The sequence below is a fragment of the Anabrus simplex genome, chromosome 9 (genome assembly GCF_040414725.1).
Source record: "Anabrus simplex isolate iqAnaSimp1 chromosome 9, ASM4041472v1, whole genome shotgun sequence".
NCBI classification, from domain to species: domain Eukaryota; kingdom Metazoa; phylum Arthropoda; class Insecta; order Orthoptera; family Tettigoniidae; genus Anabrus; species Anabrus simplex.
This window is the reverse complement of record NC_090273.1, coordinates 72,149,160-72,173,073: the sequence shown is the minus strand read 5'-3', so window position 1 is coordinate 72,173,073 and position 23,914 is coordinate 72,149,160. Positions and strand designations below refer to the sequence as shown.

General features: G+C 39.6%; 2 protein-coding genes across 4 annotated transcripts in view; one reads left to right on the top strand and one right to left on the bottom strand.

Annotated features, from left to right (window-relative positions):
- The window catches only part of RpL36A (ribosomal protein L36A), a 44,425-nt gene extending 28,333 nt beyond the window's left edge, over nt 1-16,092 (top strand). Inside the window, exon 4 of the mRNA XM_067153796.1 lies at nt 16,009-16,092. Within this exon, the coding sequence (XP_067009897.1) occupies nt 16,009-16,029 (21 nt within the window). The 3' untranslated portion in view covers nt 16,030-16,092. The remainder of the gene's footprint in view (nt 1-16,008) is intronic.
- Nucleotides 16,081-23,914, bottom strand: part of CCDC53 (Coiled-coil domain containing 53) — a 54,294-nt gene continuing 46,460 nt past the window's right edge. For all 3 annotated transcript variants that reach the window (XM_067153794.2, XM_067153795.2, XM_067153793.2), the window contains one exon: nt 16,081-16,230. In XM_067153794.2, coding sequence (XP_067009895.2) covers nt 16,228-16,230 — 3 coding nt within the window. In that variant the 3' untranslated portion in view covers nt 16,081-16,227. The remainder of the gene's footprint in view (nt 16,231-23,914) is intronic.

Genomic DNA, 23,914 nt, shown 5'->3' with positions numbered 1-23,914 from the left:
TGCGCACCTCGTAATCTGCAGGCCTTCAGGCTGAGCAGCAGTTGCTTGGCAGGCAAAGTTCCATTGGGGCTGCAGTTTGGTTTGGTTTAGGAGTTTTTATAAGATAAATAAAATAATAATCGTATGGCCTCAGCTACCGTGTGCAGACATTTCAATTTGACGCCATCTGGCTGCCTGCTCGTCAATTTCGACGTTCCGTTTTACTCTAGGTCCGCTAGATGGCAGACAGAGTAAACCGGATCTCTTTTGGGCGTCTATGGCTGAGATTTAATTAATTTTGTCGGGTAAATACCAAATGTATCACCAGAGATCTTTTACATGCCGACATCATACGACATGGAGTGTCGAATGGACTTTTTTCCGCCCTTCAAAAATCCGACTACCTCTGCCGGGTTTGAACCCGCTATCTTGGGATTCGGAGGCCGACACTCTACCACGGATCCACAGAGGCAGCCTTTTATAAGATTATAATTATACATATTTCATTTTTTGTGATGTTTAGCCAAATTGTTGATGGTTTTCATTCGTTCCCGGATTTTCTGTTTTCCCATGTTGTACGTTTTATTTTCATGGTCCCTCGAAAAACGGAGAATCGAGGTTCCACTGTATTAGATAGCTCCTCGATCAAAGATAATCACATAGGCTGAATGGCCTGGCCGCGAATCGAACCTGGGTGAGAGGCAGGCAGGTTAGACCATGGAGTCGACTTCAAACATTCAATTACCAGTACGTGCGTTAAAATCTCGATACTTTACATTCAGTTTTACCGGGGAAACTTCATCAAGTCAGTTTCCTCTCAAAACTGCTTTTAGTTCAGCAGCTTTGATCAGCCAAACTCTTCGAAAAAACAATCAACCACAAGTAGTTTTTAATTCTCTAATCTGATAAAATAGCACATTAGATAGAAAAGCACCCAACATTATGGCAAAGTCCCTTCTTTTGTTTTATCTTCCATTGTAATTTGGTCACCAGTATGCTGTTCGTAATCGGTTTCTGGAAATCTTGTACCGTGTAAATTAGGCCTACATAGACTTTAAAGGTTATGTTGAACTCAAGAATATGGTTTTAAATGTAAAAGTTCTCTAATGTATTAGCATACCTGCCGGGTATTCCGGTTTTGCTGTGAAATGTACAGATTTTGAGTGTGTTTTACGGTTGTGCGGATGAACGTTATTGTATGGATTTTGAATATCGACGCTTGTTTTCGCTTTCTGCGGTCAAATCAGATTTGACTTTCCATAGTAGCTGGTAATACGAGATGCACTGTTCGAAATTCGACCAGTAAATGTATCAATAGTCACATTATCGATTATCACAGTGCTTTTGTCACCTATTCGACCTCAACTGCTACTTCATTCATTATGATGTTCCCAAACAAGTAGCAGGCTACGATTTTGAAGAAAAGTGATCAGTCACAAGTAGCAGGCTGTGAATGTAACTGGGTCGTGCTTTGTAGCAGCCGAAAGGCTGTGTTTGTGTGTGGATGTGAGTAACATTGGTGGTAGTTCTGAAACTCAAGCAATTGTGTGACGAATTTGTAATAGATTTAGTATAATATTTTTAGTGGTGTTCGTAATGAGTTCAACTAAGAAACAATATTATCAATCTTTAGGGAGGTATATTCTGCAGAATTTCCTTGTTTTATATGATCACGGAAAGGCGAAACAATCACGTTGTGTTCCATGTGCTCGTGTGATATAAACGTTTCTCACTGAGGAAGGACAGAATTAGGAAATCACATTAAATCTGTTAAACACTTTTCCAATACAAAAATTGAGGGTGGCAGTCAGAGAATGAATTAGTTTTTTTTTTACCTCTTCTGGAGCAGACTTTGATAATGAATTTGTTTTTTTTTTTTTTACCTCTTCTGGAGCCGACATTGATATAGTAAGAGCGGAATGCTTGTTTGCTTAATTTTTAATTGAACATCAATATCCCGTTTGCTGCTCTGTTTAGGAAGATGTTTCCAGGTTCAGAAATTGTAAAAAAAAAATATGGCTGTGGTCATACGAAAACCACACACATTTTGAAAGAAATGGCTACGGATTCAAGAAGTGAACTTGTTGGTTACATGCAACGTGAACCATTTTCTTTAGCTACGGATGATAGTGATGCTAAGCTTTACCTATTGTCACCTGTTTTGTGACAAAGCAGAAAAAGATAGTTAGCTCAGTGTGTCTGTCTCAGCCATGGTGGATGATTCAACGGGACGTAATATTGGTAATTTGTTATTTCACAGTTAGTGTTACAAAATACCAATTCAAAATTGTGTAGTGTTCTATTCCGACAATGCTCCAGTCATGATTGGAAATAAGAATGGAGTTCCTGCTGTTTTAAGGGATGCACAGTCATCTGTCTTCATACTGGGTTGTTCATGCCAATTGATAACTTGACTGCTGAGAAAGGTGCAAACAGTTTGCGTGATAAGGTTGATGAACTATTAGTCAACGCCTATTATTTAGACAAGAGTTGTAAGAGGAAGGAACGCCTTAAAAAATTCTAAGAGCTTCGCAACAAGAAAACAAAGATACTGAAACATGTTTGCACAAGATGGCTATCGTTAGGAAGATGTCTGCAGAGGCTGTTAGAGCAAAGGGGTCCACTACTCGGTTTCTTTAAAAATGAGGTGCTTGTTAATGCTCATTGTGCATCAACTACTAGCTTAACATCATTTCTGATCCCAAAAGCCGAGCCTGGTAGTTTCAAAGGCCATGAAAAGAGGAAAGCTACTGAGTCATCAGAATTGGTCGCTCCCAAAAGATTTGCATGTGTCTCAAAATCTGACACTCCTGTGATAAACGATCTAGTCATTGGCATTGAGACAATGAACTTGGTGAAGAAACTTAATGATCGAGATAAATGAACATTCTTTTCATCTGCCAGGGGTTACTTCTGTAAAGCATGTGATTATTATTAACAAGTTCCCTCTCAGTTATGAAGTACTGAAACATGCAAAGGTTGCAGATGTTTCAAAAATTGAAGATGCCCAGTTTTCTTTTGTACAATTCTTCATAGAAAGATTTCCATCGCTGTGGAGGAAGGGCAGTGAGTTGGTTGAGGATGCAACAAATGTGCTTCAGAACCAATTTGTAGCTCTTCAGATTGATGACTGCGCTACTGTTGAAAGCGAGAATCTGACAGATAACACCAAATGGGCTCGCTTGAACATTTGTGGAGCTGATGGTGTTCCTAAGTATGATAGGATATCCAGGCTAATTCTTTCTGTTTTGACTCTACCGCACAGCAATGCTGAGTGTGAACGTGTGTTCAGGTTGGTGAAAAAGAACCAAAATCAATTTAGATCCTCAATGTCAAATGAAATTCTGGATTCTATTTCTGTTTCGAAAACCAGAAGTACTGGTCCATGCTACTCGAGTAGTTTTCCTATAGAATTTCTGAAGAAAGCAACTCGATCTCCATCTGTCCTCTCCAACCTGTGATGGACAATAGCCTGTAAATAAGTGTACATGTTTAATTTTGGCAGTGACATTTATATTGTCACCCACATGTTTAAAGTGCAGAAAAACACTGTGTACTGTATGACCTGTTCCCTGTGTTACGTGAAAACAGATGAGCACTCATCAAGATGTAACTTTGTGTAAGCATGTAATTTCAGGGGTGATCATAACATGTATTTGACTTGTGTTATACTGAAATTCAAGTCAAGACCTTAGGAAAAGTATCCTTCCGCATGTAAGCACGTCCCCTGTTCCCCCTTCCCGACTTCGTTCTCCATCTCCGCCACAACCAGCGTATCATTAACGCCGTGAGTCTGACAAGTACTTCATTCTGAAATAGTGAAGCATCAAACGAAATCACTTCCTTTCACACAGCTGTACTTTGATTACGTACCATACCTATTTATTCCTTTATTGACCCTGTAAAATATACAGATTACTGACAAATACGGAGGCAAGAGAAGCAAGGTTTATTTTTATTTCATAATGCAATTTGTTTGAGGCACATGGAGACTCGCAACATAAGTATACGATTCCGCTCTCGTGCAACGACTGTCAGTGGCAGTTTCTCACAGTTCAAAAAGCTGTACCCCCCTGTGAGTGGGATTGCAAAATACAATGTTTCCAGGAATGTTGTAAATATTGTAGTCTCGTCATTTGGAAGGTAAAAATGATCTCATGATCCCCTCGTGACAACATTTCTGCAGGTAGAGGGCGGTTACGAGTATAAAGTACAAATTATTATTATTATATACTCCAAGGATCCTATTCTCATACCGTGTTAAGGCCCTTCCTGTTTTATTTACGGCAAGTGCATAGTTTGAACTGAGCTGACACATTGATCTTTCGCTGGAGACTTGGATTTTCTGTGGAGTTTAAATTCCAAGCGAGCAGCGTAAACACTGTACACAGAAATGCCGGTCAGCTGCGCGGTCTTTTTCACGTCTTCCACAATCCATAGAGGATTCTAATCTCGTAGGCTAGTGTAAACGTTTAAAACAATTTGGTGTTGATTTCCTACTTAATTTTTCTCCACTTTCGTTAGCTTTAAAGTATTTCATAGGGGGCTCAAGTGTCACAGCATCACACACGTGTTGCTCACAGCTGGTAGCCATTGTGAATACTGAACATGCTGTTCAGTCAGTATTGCCAACAGTTTTCTTAGATCCATCTTCAACGTCGCACATATTATGGGAACTTATCAGCAATGGAATGAACTCGAACAAAGCTTACTAAGTACACAGTGTAATAAGATATCAATATCATTATGAAATAATTATTATTTTGCTACATACACCACTGAGAACAATAATTATTCATAGCCATATACGTATGAAATATAAGAGTTGGTAACGAACCCGAATAACATACAACCTGTGATGTATTTTTCATATTTATACGGGGCAAACATTTTTAATTCGTCAAGTCAGTTCACCAGAGTATCTAACCAAACTGAAGAAAGCTCCTGACTTCAGGAACAAGTAACAAACCTAGGGAACCATTTGGCGCTGCGGAAGCCTTTTCACGGACCAGAAGTCTGACTAACATCAAAGGGACCGCTAAGGTCTTGAGTTTACTCTCAGTATAGTATTGTTTGTAATCTCCCCCCTTGCTGCCCTGTATGTCTTGCACAAATGCAGTCAATGTGATGCCTCTCCCCCTGTCTGCGGCGAACCAAAATGCGGCCATCATTTTCAAACAAACAGAACGTGGATTCGCCCGATAACACTATCTGCTGCCGTTCCTGCCGCCCCCCCCCAGTGACGTTCCATATACCATTGTAGTCTAGCATGTTTATGCACATTAGTCACAGGGAGGTGGAGAAATGGACGACGTGCCGGTAACCCAGACCATAATAAAACGGTGACAGACTGTCACTCCTGATAGTGTACGATGTGTTAACACTGTTGTGCCAGAGCCGAGGAGGATGCAGATCTGTCCTGCAATGCCATTCGGATGAGTTGTCGATCTTCCCGGGTGGGGGTGGAGGGGCTTGGGTGGTGTAACCAGCCCCATCTCGTCCTGTTCTGCAGCCTTCTGTGAACCATTCTGTACACACCTGTTGCACTGCCGATGCATTTCGCTACGGTTCCCGCCTGTGTCTGCGAGGCATCCTACACATCTGCTCAAGTAATTACCTTCGCTTTATAGCGACGAGAGCCGCAGGCACATTTTACCAGTCAAGATATCGATGTGGACCTTGAACCTGAGGGCCTATATGGTTCAAATGGTAATCATGTCTTCAAAACATACTAATGCACATGTCCTGTGAATATGAACTTCCTATCTCCAGTCTTTCAAGGTGTTATGATTTTTATGAACATGAGTGTGTTTAATTTGAAATACGGATAATATGTAATTCGAAGAACAATGTCCTATTACCAAAATTCAGGCTTCTAATTGAAAATTGCTTTTAACATTTTAAAATAGTTCTACAGAGTAACTTAAATTCAAAATTTCTCCACGTCAGGATAAAATGCATTCTGCACTTTTACTCACTTCTGTATGTCTGCAGTATGCTTCTTAGTTGCTAAATTATAGTGAATTTTAGTTCTTTTGTATTCTTGCAGTTACTCATTTTACTTAAGTTTCTGTCTACAATTACTTATTTCGTATTTATATATTATTAATACAGTATTTTAGTTTGGGGTACACATGTTCTCCTTTTTTATGTTGCAAGATGACTAAAGGGCAGTATTCTTCCATGACACTGAGCGAGAAGATAAGACAGAGGAGGTCAACAGAGGATTTTTAAAAAAAACTGAAATACCCAAAGAATTTTGGAATTCTGTGTCCATGCTTCCAACATTTTTTAAAAATCCTGAGAACATAGAAGCTTAAGAAATGCAAGGTGTAAATACTGAAAAGCGAATGTGCATTCGAGGCGCTAAACACTCCAATTTGGAAGTGGAATTGATCAAGTGTTTTTCGGCATGTTCGAGCAAACAATATCCCCAATGATGGTTGTGTTAAGGGGAATGCAAACGAACTAGCATTAATAATGGGACTGATGGCTTTGGTGTTTTAAGGAACACCACAATATCGCGCAGCAGGCAGTGTGCAGAAAAGCAGAATCTGTGAACACTGGCGATGTCGACATTTCGCGAAAAAAAACGTGGCTCATATAATCTGTTCGTACACAGCGAACATTTTTATCAATGCCAATTAAACTCCATTGCTTTTTAATGCAGAGCTCAAACGGACTTATGGTTTTAACCCTAGAACTGGCAATGTTAAATCTTATGGTGACAGCCATATTTTTGGCAGCTTTTGTTTGTCTCAATAAAATAGAAAAAAACCATGAGGTATAGCACGACAAGTTGAAGTAAGACTCTGGAATGTGAGCAATGTAAGCGCTAATTTCGTCAGTGGGAGTATCGAAGGGAGGATGGTGTGTATGAGAGAGAAGAGTGTGGACGTGCTGTTGCCGTAGCGAAGCACAACAGCCGTAGTCAGCTGTTTAACTAAGGAATATCCAGTTCATTGTTGAGGTGCCTGCAGAGTACCATTTAGGTTTATAGTCTTAAGTTAATTCCTCTATTCCTGATATTCCACTGTGAACTGAACCGTCACTTTCAGGGTTGGAATCGGTATCACTGTCATTGCCACTTTCACTGCCACGAACATGTATTATTAGTTCTTCAATGTCTTCGAGCAATCCATCCCTCTTCCAGTACTCAGCTCGTAACTTGTCAACGTGCCCACACTCTTTTTTCCCACTCATCACTCATAGCAGCTGCAAAGGCGTCTCTTGTGATGCGCTCTATGTCCTTGGGTAACTGGTTCACATTTTTGTCAGCAATTCAATGTTTGACAACATTCCATATTAATTCTATTGGGTTTAGGTCACAGTGATAAGGAGGTAATCTTAGAACTGAGTGACCCAATGATTTCAGGTATTCGTCCACGGCGTATAGTGGTGCTGGTTTATGTAATTTCACCAAGTTAAGTAATTCACACTTGGGTAGCTCTTTAGCAAAATGTATGTTGTTTGTCGTTAGCCATGTCTCTAATTCGTATTTTCTGCTGGATGATGAAGGTACTTTATTAATCTGATGGGTGTGGTACGACGCATTGTCCATCACCATGATACAGTTCTCTGGTATGTTTGGTACCAGTTGTGTTTTAAGCCAAGTGATGAAGTTCTTGCCTTCATTTCGTCATGGTAATCTCCAGATTTAGTTTTTTACTTGAACATACACAACCCGCCTGGAACAAACCCCTTTTCGCCACCTGCATGAACTATGATCCACTTCTGACCTGCACTGTCCGAAGTCAGAACGCCTTCAGTTGAATCATCCTGCCAACACTTCTTCACAGTATATGATGGATGGATGGATGTATGTATGTTTCCTCCAAAAATATGACTGGTCTCTTCTTGTCACCCAGCTTGTCATTCTCTCGTAAAGTTCTCAGGTACACGGACCTCTTAAACACAATATCGTTCCTTTCTTTCAGTAGTTTCCTTAATTTAAACCCTATTGAATGTAAAACATGCCTCAGATGTTCGCGACTCCCCTTGCATTCCATGTCATGGCGGAGCGTAGATCATAATTTTCTTAATGTTGGTATTTCCTTCTTCATTTCGTAATACTCTTGAACCTTTCGCCTGATAACGCACTTATCCATATCATCCAATATGATTTTCTTATCTACTTTTCTGTTTTTACCTGGAGTGGATAATTTTGTCTCATTACGCTCTGCTGTTATCACCTCCCTTCTGATTTTCTTAATGTCTCGGATTTTCCTGTTGCCGCTGAAGTTCGTTTAGTTGCCTGACATAAAGGCGAACTAAAGCATTGTGTAGACTTTTCTAAATCACAGAAAGCAATTACATTGCGTACTATCTCCCTTCACTATGAACAACTTTGTTTTTAGTACTTGCCATAATTGAACACACAGATATAATAATTTATACTTCCGATAAGGCAAATATCACATTCCAAGAAAGACCCTTGAGCACTGAATTGCAGTCACTAATCGGCAACATTGGGCGATGTTCACTTCTATTGGCTCGTCAGGAGACACACCCTTGTACACTATTGGTCGTGCATGACTAGGGACAGAAGGGAAGGAGGGATTTATTCCAAGTTCTCATTCCTTGCGGGTTCTCAGTTGGAGTTGCCGAGCTCTGTCAGTTAAATCTATGAATTTTTATGTATCTATGTATAGCTAATACACTGAGGATTGCTGTGTTCACACAAAATTCCGTAATTTTTTTTACCAGAAGAATGTACAGACTGTTCAAAAAGTGTAATTCCTAAATTCAAAATAATAATACACATTTTGATTTTATGTACACAAAACTGAGACATGTCACAAAGAAACTGAGATATACAGATCATCACTGATATGCCTATAATGCGCTAGCAAAAATTTCATCGCTCTGAGATTCTCTCTGATTCTTGAAAATATTAGGGAAAATGTATTGGCGTGCCTTGCTCAGGAGATGTGACATTACTGTAGACCACATTGTTACAATAGGTTACTCTATGGCAGGCTCGTCATCACTTTCACTTTCCGATATTTGATAACTGATTGCGCATTCCGAATCAGACTCAAAATCTGTTGGTTTCATTCTCCTTATCCTCAGATTCGTCACTTTCGTCTTCCAACAAATTTTGCCATACTTCACTAATTTTCTGTAATGGAGATGCCATATTTAGAAACACTGTACTAACAGTGTATGTAATCAGTCAAATAAGAATATATATACAAAAGTAAATAACCCACACTGAACAGAAAACTACGAAATAAAATGAAACGGAATAGTAAAGCAGAACCTATCGAGGTTTGTTTACAAACACTACAGCAATGGCGCTCAAACAGATGGTCGGCAAACTGCACTTGTGTATTTCTGTGCCATTGAGCCTAAAGAGGTTGTAGCCATGAATGAAACTGAACTTACGGCCGCTGTGGACATCGAGAATGACAAAAAGCAGACTGTCATGACATCTGTTGAAGAATTGAGAAAATTACATGATGAAATACAACATGTCGAATATTCAACAGTGCCACTACAGCAGGGACCTTTGTTTCAAATATTCAACGGTTACCAGTTCTAGGGTTAAAGGAGAGCAGTGCAATGGCTAGAAATCATGCAACGGTGGGGTCATGGTACTGTGTCTCAATGCAGACACAAGCGAGAGACTTCCTCCCCTTGTCATAGGAAAGTTTGATGGGTCACTATGTTTTAAGGGCATCAGGCACTTTCCGTACTAGTACAAGGCATCTAAAAATGCGAACAGTACAGTAATACAATGAGTAACGCACTTGCAACGGGAAGCCAGCCTAATTTCTCCTCATCATTGAATAGTTATTTTTTCTTTTGTTGCAGGAGGTTATGTTTGCCAGTGAGTTAATTATTTAAATTCTGTAAATGCACTTTGTTGGATACATTTCAGATTTTTTTTCCCGCTCCCTTAGCTTTTGAATGGTTTAAACTGTGAATCAAGGCTATTGCATGCAGTAATGGGTCTTAGAATATTTTGATTCGGCAAGGGATGGCATTTCTGAATTAAGAGTTGGCGGTCAATTCAGAATTGCATTTCGAAGTCTGGTTTTTGCATCCCACCTTTGAATTAATGAGCTTTTATTGTATATAAAAGCTTATGTATATCTAAGTGAAGAGGGCAAAATTATTTTATATTTTGATCAAATGGAGCCTCTAAAGCACCAAATTGAGTTGAATGGTCTGATATTGCTTCCACTTACCTGTGCCAGGCTCCTCACTTTCATCTTTCCTGTCTGCCACACTGGGTAAACTCTTATTCTCTTCCATCTTTGCCAGTATTAGATTTCCAAGGCCTAGGGAGTCATTCATTTTCACACCCTTTGTGGCCCTAGATTTCCTCTTGCCCGTACTTTCATTTTTTGAAGGATTGGAACTCTTCCTTTTTTCACCTCTTGATTAGTATTCAGAGCGGATGGTTTCCCAGTTGTACTTCTTTTAAAAACAATTCTAGGTAATTGGGTCGACATTAAGCTCACCAGATAAAGAATATACGCCTCCAGCTTTGATAACAGCCTTGATTTGACGAGGAGGGGAGTTTACAAGTTTCTGCGCCAAATTGTGGGGATGCTGATGTCTGTGTTTCACCCATTGTTCCAAGTAGTCACATTTTCTGTGAAATTAAGATCAGTGGATTTTGCAGGTCAGTCATTGTGACAGGGTGTCACGGTGTTTGTCAAACCAGTCACATATGCGTTCAGTCCTCTGAACACGGCTGTTGTGGTCTTGGAAAACAGAAGGGGCCACGGCATACTCATGATGCTGTTGAATAAAGAGCAACACTTGTTGAAACGAACATCTTGGTTCAATTTCATGATGGCCTAAATCAATTGGGTCCAAGTCATAGCACGACATACAACCCCAAAACATCACAGGACCACCTCTGACCTCACAGACTGCAGGTTTGTCTCATCGGGCTGTCTGTGTACTCAACACCTTGCATCGTTTGAAAATACCGTAGAAACTTGATAATTCAAAATTAGTTTATTCAAAATTCAGCCTAATTCAAAGAACCTTGTATTCCCGGAAATATGAAATACGGTTTTGCATGTTATTTAAATTGTTTAATTCAAAATATAGATAATTCATCATTCGAAGAACATCTGTAGCATTACCAAAATTGAGGCTTTTAATTCAAAATTTCTTTGCGTCACAATAGAACGGGTCTTCTAGAATGTGCAGGGGTAGCTTTTCTCACTTTCAGTCACTTCAGTCTCTCTACAGTGCACTAAGTTACAGAGTTGCTATGTTGAAGTGAAATCGTAGTTCCTTTTTATTCTTGCAATTACTCATTTTATTTAAGTTTTAGTGTACAGTACTTTGTAGTTATTTTTGTTAATACTGTATTTTAGTTTAGGGTACACATGTTCATTTTTGTGTTGGAAGATGGTTAAGTCTCAGTGTTCTCCCAAAACACTGAGAAGATGAAAATTATAAGGGAAGTCGACAAAAGATGAAAAACATAAACTGAAATGCCTAAAGAATTGGAAATTCCTTTGTCCATGCTTTCAACGTTTAAAAAATCTAAGAGCATAGAAGCTCTAGAAGTGCAGGGTATAAATACTGCAGAGCGAGTAGGCAGATGGTGGTGATTTTAAGGACTAGGTAACAATTTTCGAGTGTGCATTCGATGAGCTAAACACTCCAATTTGGAAGTGGAATCGATCGATTGGTTTCTGCATGTTCGAGCGAACAATATCCCCATTGATTGCGAGGTTATTTAGAGGAATGCAAATAAACAAAGTTAAAATAATCGCATGGTATTATTAATTTTAACGATTCCAAGTTTATGGAGTGCAGTTGTCCTTGGTTCACACACAATACAAATTCATTGTTCAAACTAAAGCATTGTCAGGACTTCAGCATTGTTTTTTTCCAAATTGCACCGTCTGTCTGTAACCACTGTGTTGTAATGAGACAACACGTACTCGCTATCTACATTGTTCGTTGGGGTCCACAGCAACTCAAGACAGTATTTAGCAAAGATGCTGAACTCTGTCTGAACTGCAGTTAATGCAAGCATGTCATCACATTTTTCACTTTCTTTCATCTGGGTTTGAATTGCATGTTTCAGAGAACAGTAACCAGACCAGATATTGTTTCGTGAGAGATCTGTTACTCCAAACAGTTTCTCAAGCTCATCTAACTTATCAGTGTTATTCAAAATTATATTTTTTGGATACAAAGCTTGAGAAATTGGCACAAAATGCTTATGGTTGGGGTCTTTAGCTTTCAGTGTGGCTAGCTTGCGCTGTGAAGAATGAGCAGCTTTGACAAATGTGTCTCTACATGCAGCCTGCTGTAGAGGAGTAGGCTTAATCAAAGCATCATTAGTTGCCGTAGAAAAATTCCCTTCACAAATGAAGGTAAAACTGGCAGCAAGGTTATGCAGTTTGGGGTAAAGGAGATGGTAGGATACAGAGACCCTTCAAGTTCAGTAAGGAGGTTAACCAATCCAGCTGCATGATCTGTGACAAAAACCATGTGGGAGTGAAGCCTATTCACTTCTCGGTCACTCAGATCAGTCAGGTATTTAATACCACAGTAGTCGATGTCTTTCATGTTAGATATTTAGAAAAATGTAACATCAGTAAAGTAAGCACCCAAATAGACAACAGCCTGAAACCAGCTATTCCATCGCGTTATGACAGGTGCAGGAAAAAGCTTTGCTTCCTATACTTTGATGTTAAGAATTGTATAAAAGTTAATTATATTTTTGCTTTCTTGTGTACAAAAATGCAGACTTTACCATAAGAACCACATGATTTAAATCTGTCATCACTGCAACCCAACTGTTGCCAACAAAGCTAAACTTATTTTGTACATGCATTAAATGATCCTCTGTGACCACACTTTGTTTCATAACGCAGGGTCATGTATGGGGCACTGTCACTAACAAACACTTTAACTGCATCATATCGTACACTATAACTGCGCAGAGCTTTTAAAATAGCACGAGAGCCGTTTGTAGCATTTCCTACATCAAGATAGTTCACAGAAACAACGTGCTACTCTCTTTTCGATCCGGCTGGGAATATGATGATTAAAACACAACGGCCCATCCTGTCTGTAGTTTCATCCGAGAATATGTTGATGTTCTTCCCCACTGGAGCCTCTGTTGTTCATTTCTCAGATGCAACTTCTAGAAAAGAAGAAAGACCTCAAATTATAACAAAATAATTTTAAAATTACTGGATCAATTGTGTATGGGTAAGATAGTTCGATATGGAAATTGCACTCAAATTCGGTATCCTTCAATTTTGCATGTGGTTTCAATGTCGTAATACCTAAACCGTACCCGATCAGTGAAATCGAAACTTACCCGGTAAATACATTTCACGTAGAGTTCTCACACATGGCAGCTCTTCATTTGAAAACTCAGTAATCCAGGCTCTTAGCTCTTTGCTTTCCAGCTTTGGCAAATACTTCAACTGTGCGTTTTGAGAAGTTATCCCTGTACCAAAAGAAAGAAGTACTCGCATACTTACATGGCAGTCTGATTATGTGGTGAACAAAGACAACTCCACAAGATATACCACTTCACAGGTGGCTATTTTTCCAGTACTGGAAGCACACACTGCGTTTGGCACGTGAAAACTCGAAATATTCTTAAACTAGGGACAGGAAAGGGCAGGGGTATAAATGATTACTAAGAAATCGGAAAAGAATATTCTGAGAATTCAAGCTGTAATGGCATTCCTTGCGCATCCTTTTGAACACCTCATACACTTACGTTTAAAAATCGTAATTTGTGGTGTCATTCGTAAAGGCGTAATTATGATGGGTGATTTGTAATTATTACGATTGAATTGTAATAGTTGGTATCTCTGCAAGTCCAACTATTCTGAGATCCTCTTGAATATCTTTGATCCTGTCTTCTTTCCCAGATTTCTCATTACTAGTTGTTGTAAAATCTTGTTTTCTGGTAATCATAAGATGTGAAAGAAATAAGAGATTCTTTTCGTCTTCATCGTGCTGGTAACTGGGTCAATCTCTCAATAGATAGTTTCATTGGGGAGGATTCTCTCCATACTGTATATGTACGGTACATTATAAACAAAAAATTAAAGTACTTGTGAGAATTGTATAAGGAGAGTTTTGCTCTATTTTATTAGTAATGCAACTGAACTAACAAATGATTAGATTAAGTTGTTTATATGATAGAAATGATGATGATGATAATAATAATAATCGTATGGCCTCAGCTACCGCGTGCAGACATTTCAATTTGACGCCATCTGGCTGTCTGCTCGTCAATTTCGACGTTCCGTTTTACTCTAGGCCCCCACTAGATGGCAGACCGAGTAAACCAAAACTCTCTTGGGCGTCTATGGCTAAGATTTAATTCATTTTGTCGGGTAAACACCAAATGTGTCACCAGAGATCTTTTACATGCCGACATCGTACGACATGGAGTGTCGAATGGACTTTTTTCCGCCCTTCAAAAATCCGACTACCTCTGCCGGGTTTGAACCCGCTATCTTGGGATCCGGAGGCCGACACTCTACCGCTGATCCACAGAGGCAGCTGATAGAAATGATAATCTGTTGGGTTTCTGCCATTTCAAGAAACAAGGTGAATTTCTTTGTTTCGCAGAGAAGTTGGCCCAGCGTCTTAGAAGAAAGCTTATTACGTCTACAGTATGGCCTAATGATAATCGTATGGCCTCAGCTACCGTGTGCAGGCATTTTAATTTGACGCCATCTGGCTGTCTACTCATCATTTTCGATTTTCCATTTTACTCTAAGCATACTAGATGGCAGACACAGTAAACCGAATCTCTCTTCGGCATCTATGGCTGAGATTTAATTCATTTTGTTGGGTAAACACCAAATGTGTCCCCAGGGATCTTTTACCTGCCAGTATCGTACAACATGGAGTGTTGAATGGACTTTTTCTGCCCTTCAAAAATCCAACTACGTCTGCTGGATTTTGCTAGTTGCTTTACGTCGCACCGACACAGATAGGTCTTATGGCGACGATGGGACAGGAGAGGACTAGGAGTGGGATGGAAGCGGCCGTGGCCTTAATTAAGGTACAGCCCCAGCATTTGCCTGGTGTGAAAATGGGAAACCACGGAAAATCATTTTCAGGGCTGCCGACAGTGGGGTTCGAACCTACTATCCCGAATACTGGCCACACTTAAACGATTGCAGCTATCGAGCTGCTGGGTTTGAACCCGCTGTCTTGGGATCTGGAGGCCTACACTCTACCATTGATCCACAGAGGCAGCTAATTATGGGCTGTGAAAGCATCTATGTAAATTTTGTATTCATGGTGTTCTGAAAATATTAGACAATAATAGGGGCCTGGAGGAATGATACAAGAGAAACTTTGCAGTAGTGGGTCGCCTTTTCTAGATGTACATGTTCTCTCATGGGTATTGTACTTCTTTACGAATCATTTGCTTCATCACAACAGAGATTGAAAGGTCTTCCTTCCTCCTTTGGTACAAAGAATTAATTGTGGGAATAATGGCTGACAAATTCACTGAAAAATTATCTGGCATTGTGCAAACATCAACTCCAGCAGTACTTTCAGTGGGAATAGTATGAACTGTGCTTTTTGTGTGATCCCCAAAAGGGAAAAGAATCGATGACTTTTCTAGTTTGGAGTGCAAGGCAAAAATCCTCCCTGTGTCCACCTGTTGTAGAATGTAATATTGAGGTACTTCGTACCAGTATCGGGTGGTTAGCTGGGGACCGATCATTCTGAAACCAAATTAGCTGTTTTATTGTAAGAGGTACTTATTGTAGTATTTCAGGAAGGATTTCTTCAAGTTATATACTGTTCCAATCGAGCACTATCCAACACAAAATTAAGCTAGACAGTAAACAGATGGGAAAGAGAATATTTTTTCTTGCAATATAAAGTATTACCTGCCCCTTAATGGGGTGTTTCTATATTATCCTGATAGTTATTGTCCTTGCTTGATGATTGTGACATTCTGATAGTTCTTGAAATTTGTTTGTGAATTTATCTTGCCTGTTCTGTTGTTAAATTGTCCTGTTATTAAATTGAACTTTTCTATCTTTTCAGGGCCAGATGATCCAGTTCTAAACATTCTTGTTTTTGTAAATAATTGTCTTTTGCCTTTCAATAAATAAAATATTTGATTACTGATTCTAGTACTTCTTTATTTAATTACAAAATATGTGTATTTTATTTACAAAATAACCTTAACATTAATCTGTGTAACTTCCTGCATCGGAAGTCTCTGAAGAATTCTCCTTTGTTTCTGCGACCACAGCTTCAGGGTTACTGAAAATACAAACAAACTCATGACTACAATGCACTTCTGTAGATTAGCGAGTATAGCTGCCAACTTTTAGAAATAAAAAATAGGGAGATTTTTTAATTCTGGGATTTCATCACATATATCGCGCCACAGTCTATGTGAAAAAAGGACAGGATAAAAGGCATACATATCTACAGTTGAAATGTGAATTAACCATTAAATTTAAAATTTTAAACTAAAAAAATATAAGAATGCTTACAAGAAAATGTACCTAATCACTCTCATGTACAAATAATACAGTCGAAAGTCCATTTCTCGAAGTAACTTAAATTTTCTGGCCGTTTGTCCTATTCTTCACGTGTATTTATTTCTCTATTCTCGAATTTCGATTGCAAGAATTTCTCAAAGCAAAAATTTCCTCCTTTGAAGCTAAAAATACTCTGAAACTCAAAGTTTGTGAGGATCAGTTAACAAGTAAAAAAGGGTTGCAGTGAAGCTGGAAACTAATGACGGGGAAGGAAAAACTCGTCAACTTCTAGTGATCGGCTAAACCTCGCCATTTCTCGGGTGTCAATTACCGGTCACGTACAAAGCAAGCCCAGAAGTCGCAGATGACAAGGTCCGTGCGTAGTATTAACGAGAAGTTTCAACATGAAGGGAGGAAACAAACAGAAGAGACTAACAGACATTTTTCCAAAGGTGTTAACGGAGCTGTGTTTCTTGTTTCACTACTGTATACTGTCTTCCAAACAATTATAAAAAGTGTTACAATTAAAGTGATACCATAAAACAGTTTCTTTGTATATTTTTAAGAGTACCGTTAAACATAATGTATTCAGTAAGAGCTTGTAGATACATATGATTCAATTATGTGCCATACATGCTCCATAACGATATTCTCAATAACTCAAAATAAAATTTATCTCCCGAGGTGATTCGCATAATAGTTTTACTTTATTAGGCTGTAAAATGAACAGAAATTTAATTTTATAGGTATCTCTAAACACTTGAAGATAACTTTTATGTTTTTTGACCATAATGTGAAGAGAAAATACCAGAAACTGCCACCGACAACTCCCTGAAATACATTAAACTCATTAAAATTATGAAGCAAGTATTAACAAACATGCACTGAAATACGCGAAACTACCGCATACAAAACAGATCGGTACGTCTCATACTTTATTAACATACGGTTTTGACACAGAGAAAAGCACAGAACCGCTACAGAAATAACACGTGGCCTACAACTCCAACGAAATTACATACAGAAACGATGTTGTTAGTGTGCAAGCCGGGCTGAGTGGCTCAGATGGTTGAGGCGCTGGCCTTCTAACCCCAACCTGGCAGGTTCGATCCTGGTTCAGTCCGGTGGTATTTGAAGGTGCTCAAATACGACAGCCCTGTGTCGGTAGATTTACTGGCACGTAAAAGAACTCCTGCGGGACTAAATTCCGGCACCTCGGCGTCTCCGAAGACCTTAAAAAGTAGTTAGTGGGACGTAAAGCAAATAACAGTATTATTATTATTATTATTATTGTTGTTGTTAGTGTGCGAACCAGACAATAAGAAACTCATTATTTCATCCCAATTAACTAAGTCACAAGCGAGCGCTAGTCTCTCTTGCTTGTAGGACGATTGCCGTCCTGAATCCCCAGCCGAAAAGCACACATGCTGTTGTAGTAGTGAGCAAGAAACACAATACACTCGCGAAATAAAGCATCATATAAAATCTCTTGAAAATGAGGTTGGGTAAATTATGCAAGCATATAAGAATTTATCCTGGGGGAATATTGTTGACTATACTGGAGGTTATATTGGTAAAAAAAACCCACAAAGAATTAAAAATAAATCTGAAGGGTTGGCAGGTATGACAAGTAACATTTTGAAGTCAGTAGGGGGCATTGAAAATATTCTGTGATCTGTCATTCATAAGGATTTTATCCAGCTAAGGTAAAGTACTGTTAGTTGCTGGGATCTTTGGCCGTGCTAGAGGGGTCATACCATCCTCGAGGAGGGGGCGGCAGACTACCTGCTTGTGTCAGCGAGACTAGTCTGTTCAGAAAACGTGGTGAGGTACATGTTGCTTGTGAACAGTTGGGTGATTGTTTTCTGTTTGGTCAATTCCACACTGTCTTCATAGTATGCAGCTGAAGATACCAGCAACTAAAAGTAGATATTTAACAGCTTTATGACCATTCCGGTACTACTGAAATTATTCTTCTGTGGGAGGAATTCTTTAGAGTCTTAACCCCTCAGCGTTGCAGCCATTTAAAGAGCTTCCTACCCCGCGGCCGGATGAGATTTCAACTACGCGCGACTGAAATACATTGATTCACTTAAAGCGTTACTACAAGTATAAGAGTAGCCTGATATTCACGAAATTTGGAATTCCTTATGATACAACTATGTACGTGCAGATAATTACATAATTGTTTCAGATTTCCTTAGTAATTTAGTTTCGTGTGATAAGAGTTCCAAGCACTCTGAGACAGACCCAAGTCACACTCATGGAAGCAGTACATTGACGTCTTCTTTTCGCCGTGTTTTGAACAAAAGATACGTCACTGAGGTTTGGATTTCTCACTCTTGGGTGCTAATTTCCTGATAAAATTTCTTTCCTGCAACCTTGGAACTGTATTATCTGATGTGCGCCGGCCTTGAATATTTCGTTCCCCACCTGAGCGAGCATTCATACAGTGCCAACTCAAGGCCGTATGGTGTGGAGTGTTATTGGGTCCAACCACAAATCACAGTTGGTGCGTGTCCAGGGCACTGTGACCAGTTTGACCCATGTGAAAGGCATCCTGCGACCCATAACCATACTCTTTCTCCACGACACCCCAGGTGCAACCAAATGTTGCACGAACATGTGCCTTCTTGTTGCGTTGGCCCGGCTGATCTCCGGACTTGCTTTTTGTGCTACTGGCTTTACGTCGCCCTGACACAGATAGGTCTTATGGCGACAATGGGATAGGAAAGGGCTAGGAGTTGGAAGGAAGCGGCCGTGGCCTTAAGGTACAGCCCCAGCATTTGCCTGATGTGAAAATGGGAAACCACAGAAAACCATCTTCAGGGCTGCCGACAGTGGGATTCGAACCCACTATCTCCCGAATATTGGATACTGGCCGCACTTAAGCGACTGCAGCTATAGAGCTCCGTCGCCGGACTTGTCGCCAATCGAAAATGCGTGGCGTATAGTGAAACGACAGGTGCAGCGCTGTGACCCAATGCCAACCAAACAGAACCTGGATTTGTCCAAAAACACTATCTGCTGCCATTCCTGTCCCAGTGACATCATTCCATACACCACTGCAGTCTAGCATGTTTATGCATATTAGTCAAAGGTAGGCGGAGAAGTGGACGATGCGCCAATCTTCTCAGGCGGTGTGTCAGAGTGGTGTGACCAGACCCACCTCGTTGTGTTCTACGCCCTTCTGTGAACCATTCTGTACACACCCGTTGCACTGCCGACACACTTCGGTCCCACACGAACAACAATTTTCCGGATGATGCATCACGTTCTCTCATGCCAATAATTCACCCTCTTTCAAACTCATTTGATAGTACAGTTCTCGCATACGTCTGCTCAAGTCACTGGTTTATAACGACGAGTGCCGCAGGTACATCTTACCAGTTGGTGGTGGTGCGCTGAGATATCGATGTGGACCTTGAACCTGAGGTTCGACGTGGTTCAAATGTTAATCATTTCTTCAGAATCCACTAATGCACATGTCCTGTGAATCACTTCCTATCTCTAGTCTTTCAAGGTGTTCTGGTTTTTATGAACATGAGTGTCATTTATTTTGTTATGCATTTGGTACTCTTTGTCATCATGGCAACCTGTAACAGTAGCAGGAAAATTCTGAAATAAAAATTTCATCCACTGTTAAGTGCAGAATAGCCATAATTTTTTAATACCAGTTCTCTGTTTCTCACTTTCATCACCGAGGAACAAATGTTACTAGAGAAAACAATGGAACAGTTCACTCAAATAAGGGAAAACAAGAGTAATAAAATTCTGTTGTGTAACAATGCAGCCAATTTGACAGTGCTATTTACCACTGTCTTATTTATAGGACAGTCAAAATATCCCCTGCATGACAATGAAACAATACTTCCCAACAGTTGTCCATCAGATAGGCGTACTCTGTATAATACTGAACTATCCAATGTACCTGTGCTCTATTATGGAATTCTACATTCCATACAGAATTCTAGGTAAGTAGAGTACACGTGAGTATGATTTTATTAAATTGTATAGGTCAAACCCCAGAAACACGATGGGGAGATTGCCATACGTAGTTTCTTATATCATAGTGCTGGAAACAAAAACATTCTTTTATAACATCTGTGCTAATGAATAGATATAGTTTTAAAATAGGCTAAAATAAGTAAATTCATTTTCCTCCCTTTTCACCACCCCATTCAACCATCCACATTGATTTTAACTTATTTCAATGTTTTAAATTCACATAGATTTTAAGTAAAACAAGGTACTTATTAAGATGTTCTTAAGAAGATAAATACTTTGTAATTTCACCTAAGCGTTGTAATATAGCTGAAGATGTTCCAAATAGAATGAAACATGTACTGTATATGATTGATTTGCTTAATGCAAATATAAGTATCAAAAAGGAGGAAATTTACTGTTATTGATTCATTGTATATAGGATTTGATATGGGAAATGAAGTTGATTTCTTGTAATCTGTAAACCAGATTAAAGAGTTTTCATTGTAATGGCAGGCCCAGACTCCCTTACCTGCTGCCAGTGACACTATAGTTGGGAAATTTTCATTACTATGCCAAAAGACACACACACTCTCTGTGTGTGTGGGGTTTTTTTTGGGGGGGTGGGGGGGGTCCAAAAGTCTTAAAAGAATCTGCCAATGGACAGATTCACAGGAAAAATTATTAATGTTTTATTATTGGAATATGGGATAACTCGGCTGCGTATAGATATGGAGTAAAACTGTTCCCTAAAGAGCAGTAGGTTTCCACAGCATATTGCATAAATTTCTTATAACTTGGAGAATGTTAAGAATCCAGAAGGTTGTGACTGAGTGAGAGGTAAAACGATTTGTTATATTAGTGCAGTATCTTGCTGTGACAGATGACAGAATTTGTTTTGTCATTTGTTAATCTATTCATGTTTCATGCCAATCAAAGGCGTTTAAAATAAAATACTGTAGACTCGCATGTACAGTCATTAAATTGAAGCAGAGTCAGAAACAAATGGTCTGTACTTGGTTATTGCAAAAAGTAAAGAAAGGTGAGAGTATGACAGTACGCTGTGAATCGCACATGAATGTAACATAGGTCTTAAATTGAATGGTGCAGCCTCCGCCTTTCTGTGACTAACTTTATTCGTTCAGAGTATGGACATCACACTAACCCCCAAAAGTATATGCCAAAATACAGAAAAGCACTCTTTTCTAGGAAATTATTACAGTTACGAAGAAAATTTATATAAACTTTTTGGGGAAGGTAAATCAAATTTTAAGTACACCTGCTCTGCTCTATTGTTTAATAGGCTTAACCGTTCAGGGACCTTATTCACTTTTAAAGGCCTTACACTTGTTTTCCTCTGATTTTCTTCACATTTTCTCTCGTTGCACGGCTTGCTTAAGAGACAGTGTGATAGTAAAACATAGCAAAAGCAATCTTCTCCTGGAATACTGTTAGAATTACGAAGGAAATGCTTACAGACTTTTTTCTAGGAAACCGAATTTTAATTACGCTCACTGACTCCATTATTTAATTGGACTAACTGTTTAGGCAGGGTATTCACTTTCAAGGGTCATATGCATATAATTGTCAGTGACTTGCTTCACAGTTTATTTCCCCGCTCGGTCCCATTAGGATACAGCGTAATAGTAAGTATATGTTAACAAAAAGCTCCAGTTGTATGCTTGCCAAAACACAGCAAAACATTTTTTTCCTTGAAAACTACAAGAGATATGAAGAAAATTCATATAAACTTTTTCCTGGGGTATCAAATTTCACGTACATTTGGTGTGCTCCATTCAATAGGACTAACTGTTTAGGCTACGTATTCAATTTTAAGGGTCCAAGGCGTATGTTTTCCTCCGACTTGCTTCACATTTTCCTTTGGTACATGACCCACTTAAAAGATAGCATGATAGTAAGTTGCCTGTGTGTTAAAGGTATAAGCTTGCCAAATTTGAGCTCCATCAGTCAAGTAGATTTTGTGTGGAAAAAACACAGACGGGCAAACTAAACTTTCATGTTTATTACTACTGCCATTTTTCATTCTAATGGCAACTCTTTGGTATTCTGTGATGATACATAGCCTATGTTACCCGGAACAATATTATCTTTCAAATGGTGAAAGAAATTTCAAAATTGGTCCAGTAGTTTAGGAGATTTTGCGTTACATACATACTCAGTCTCTATATATTAGTATAGATATCAAACATTTTAAAAAATTTCTAAGAGTATCAGTGATGAAATAACAATTTCAGTATAAGTAATCTTATTTTTCCCAGATTAAAGGTTATATAAAATTACAATGGTTCACGGTGTGGGTTAATGTAGTCGTGTCCCAGTTCGTGAACCATGGGCAACGGCTGAGTGGCCTAGTAAGTGGTCCTGAGAGTCGGGATACCAGTTACTATGCAATGGGAGTGGGCATCTCGGACATATTTTGAGTCATGGCCCTCCTTGTGCTCAGGCAGCTAAGACTATACAATCCACCGGTGGTCCCTAACGTGTTAGAGAGATCCTCACTTGGACTATGTGTAAGTAGGGTAGCATCCTGCTTCATGAATTTGGCGAGTTCAAAACATTTTAAGCAAGCCTCGGACCTATGGCAGTAATGGAGTCCCACTCCCATTTGACAGGCGAGGGACTCCTTGGAAACAACTTGGCGAACGAAATAGAATTCGATGGAGAACTATCAATATTAATGGGGCTTATGGAAGAAAGAAAGTAGAACTGCCCGAGTCATCAAAGAGGATGCATCTGGATGTGCTAGGAATAAGTAATATTCGGGTAAGGGGAGGTAACGAGGAAGGGATAGGAGATTATAAAATGTACTTGACGGGTGTTAAAAAGGGAAGGGCAGAGTGTGGGGTAGGGCTGTTCATCAGAAATGCTATTGCACGCAACATAGTTTCTGTTAGGCACGTAAATTAGTGAATGATGTGTGGGTAGATTTGGCAGCTGGAGGAGTTAGGACTAGAATTGTCTCAGTGTATTCACCATGTGAGGGTGCAGATGAGGATGAAGTTGACAAGTTTTATAAAGCATTGAGCGACATCGTAATCAGGGTCAACAACAAGGATAGGATAGTGCTAATGGGCAGATTTCAATGCGAGTAGCTCTACAAATAACCTCAGCCTTTGTGGGTGGGGTTAACTTCCAATAAGTAACCAGGGGAACCTGACCCCTACAGCCCCAGGTGACGGATAGCGAGTCCGTACAGTACATAGGGCTGGTTGAAATACCCAATACAACCCGTGGACCAACAGGTAGCCCAATTCCTGGGGGCTTTAAAATACTGGGACACCCTCTCTCCGGGGGTCATAAATATGGAGGGCCCTCGACCTGGGTTATGGGTGAATACCTCAACGGCATCTACGGCGGAGAAGATGGACTTCGGTCCGGTGGAGATGGTGGAAGGGGCAAACCCGTAGCGTCTGTACTCCAGAGGAGCGGCTACAAAAGGTGTCAGACTCCATGTT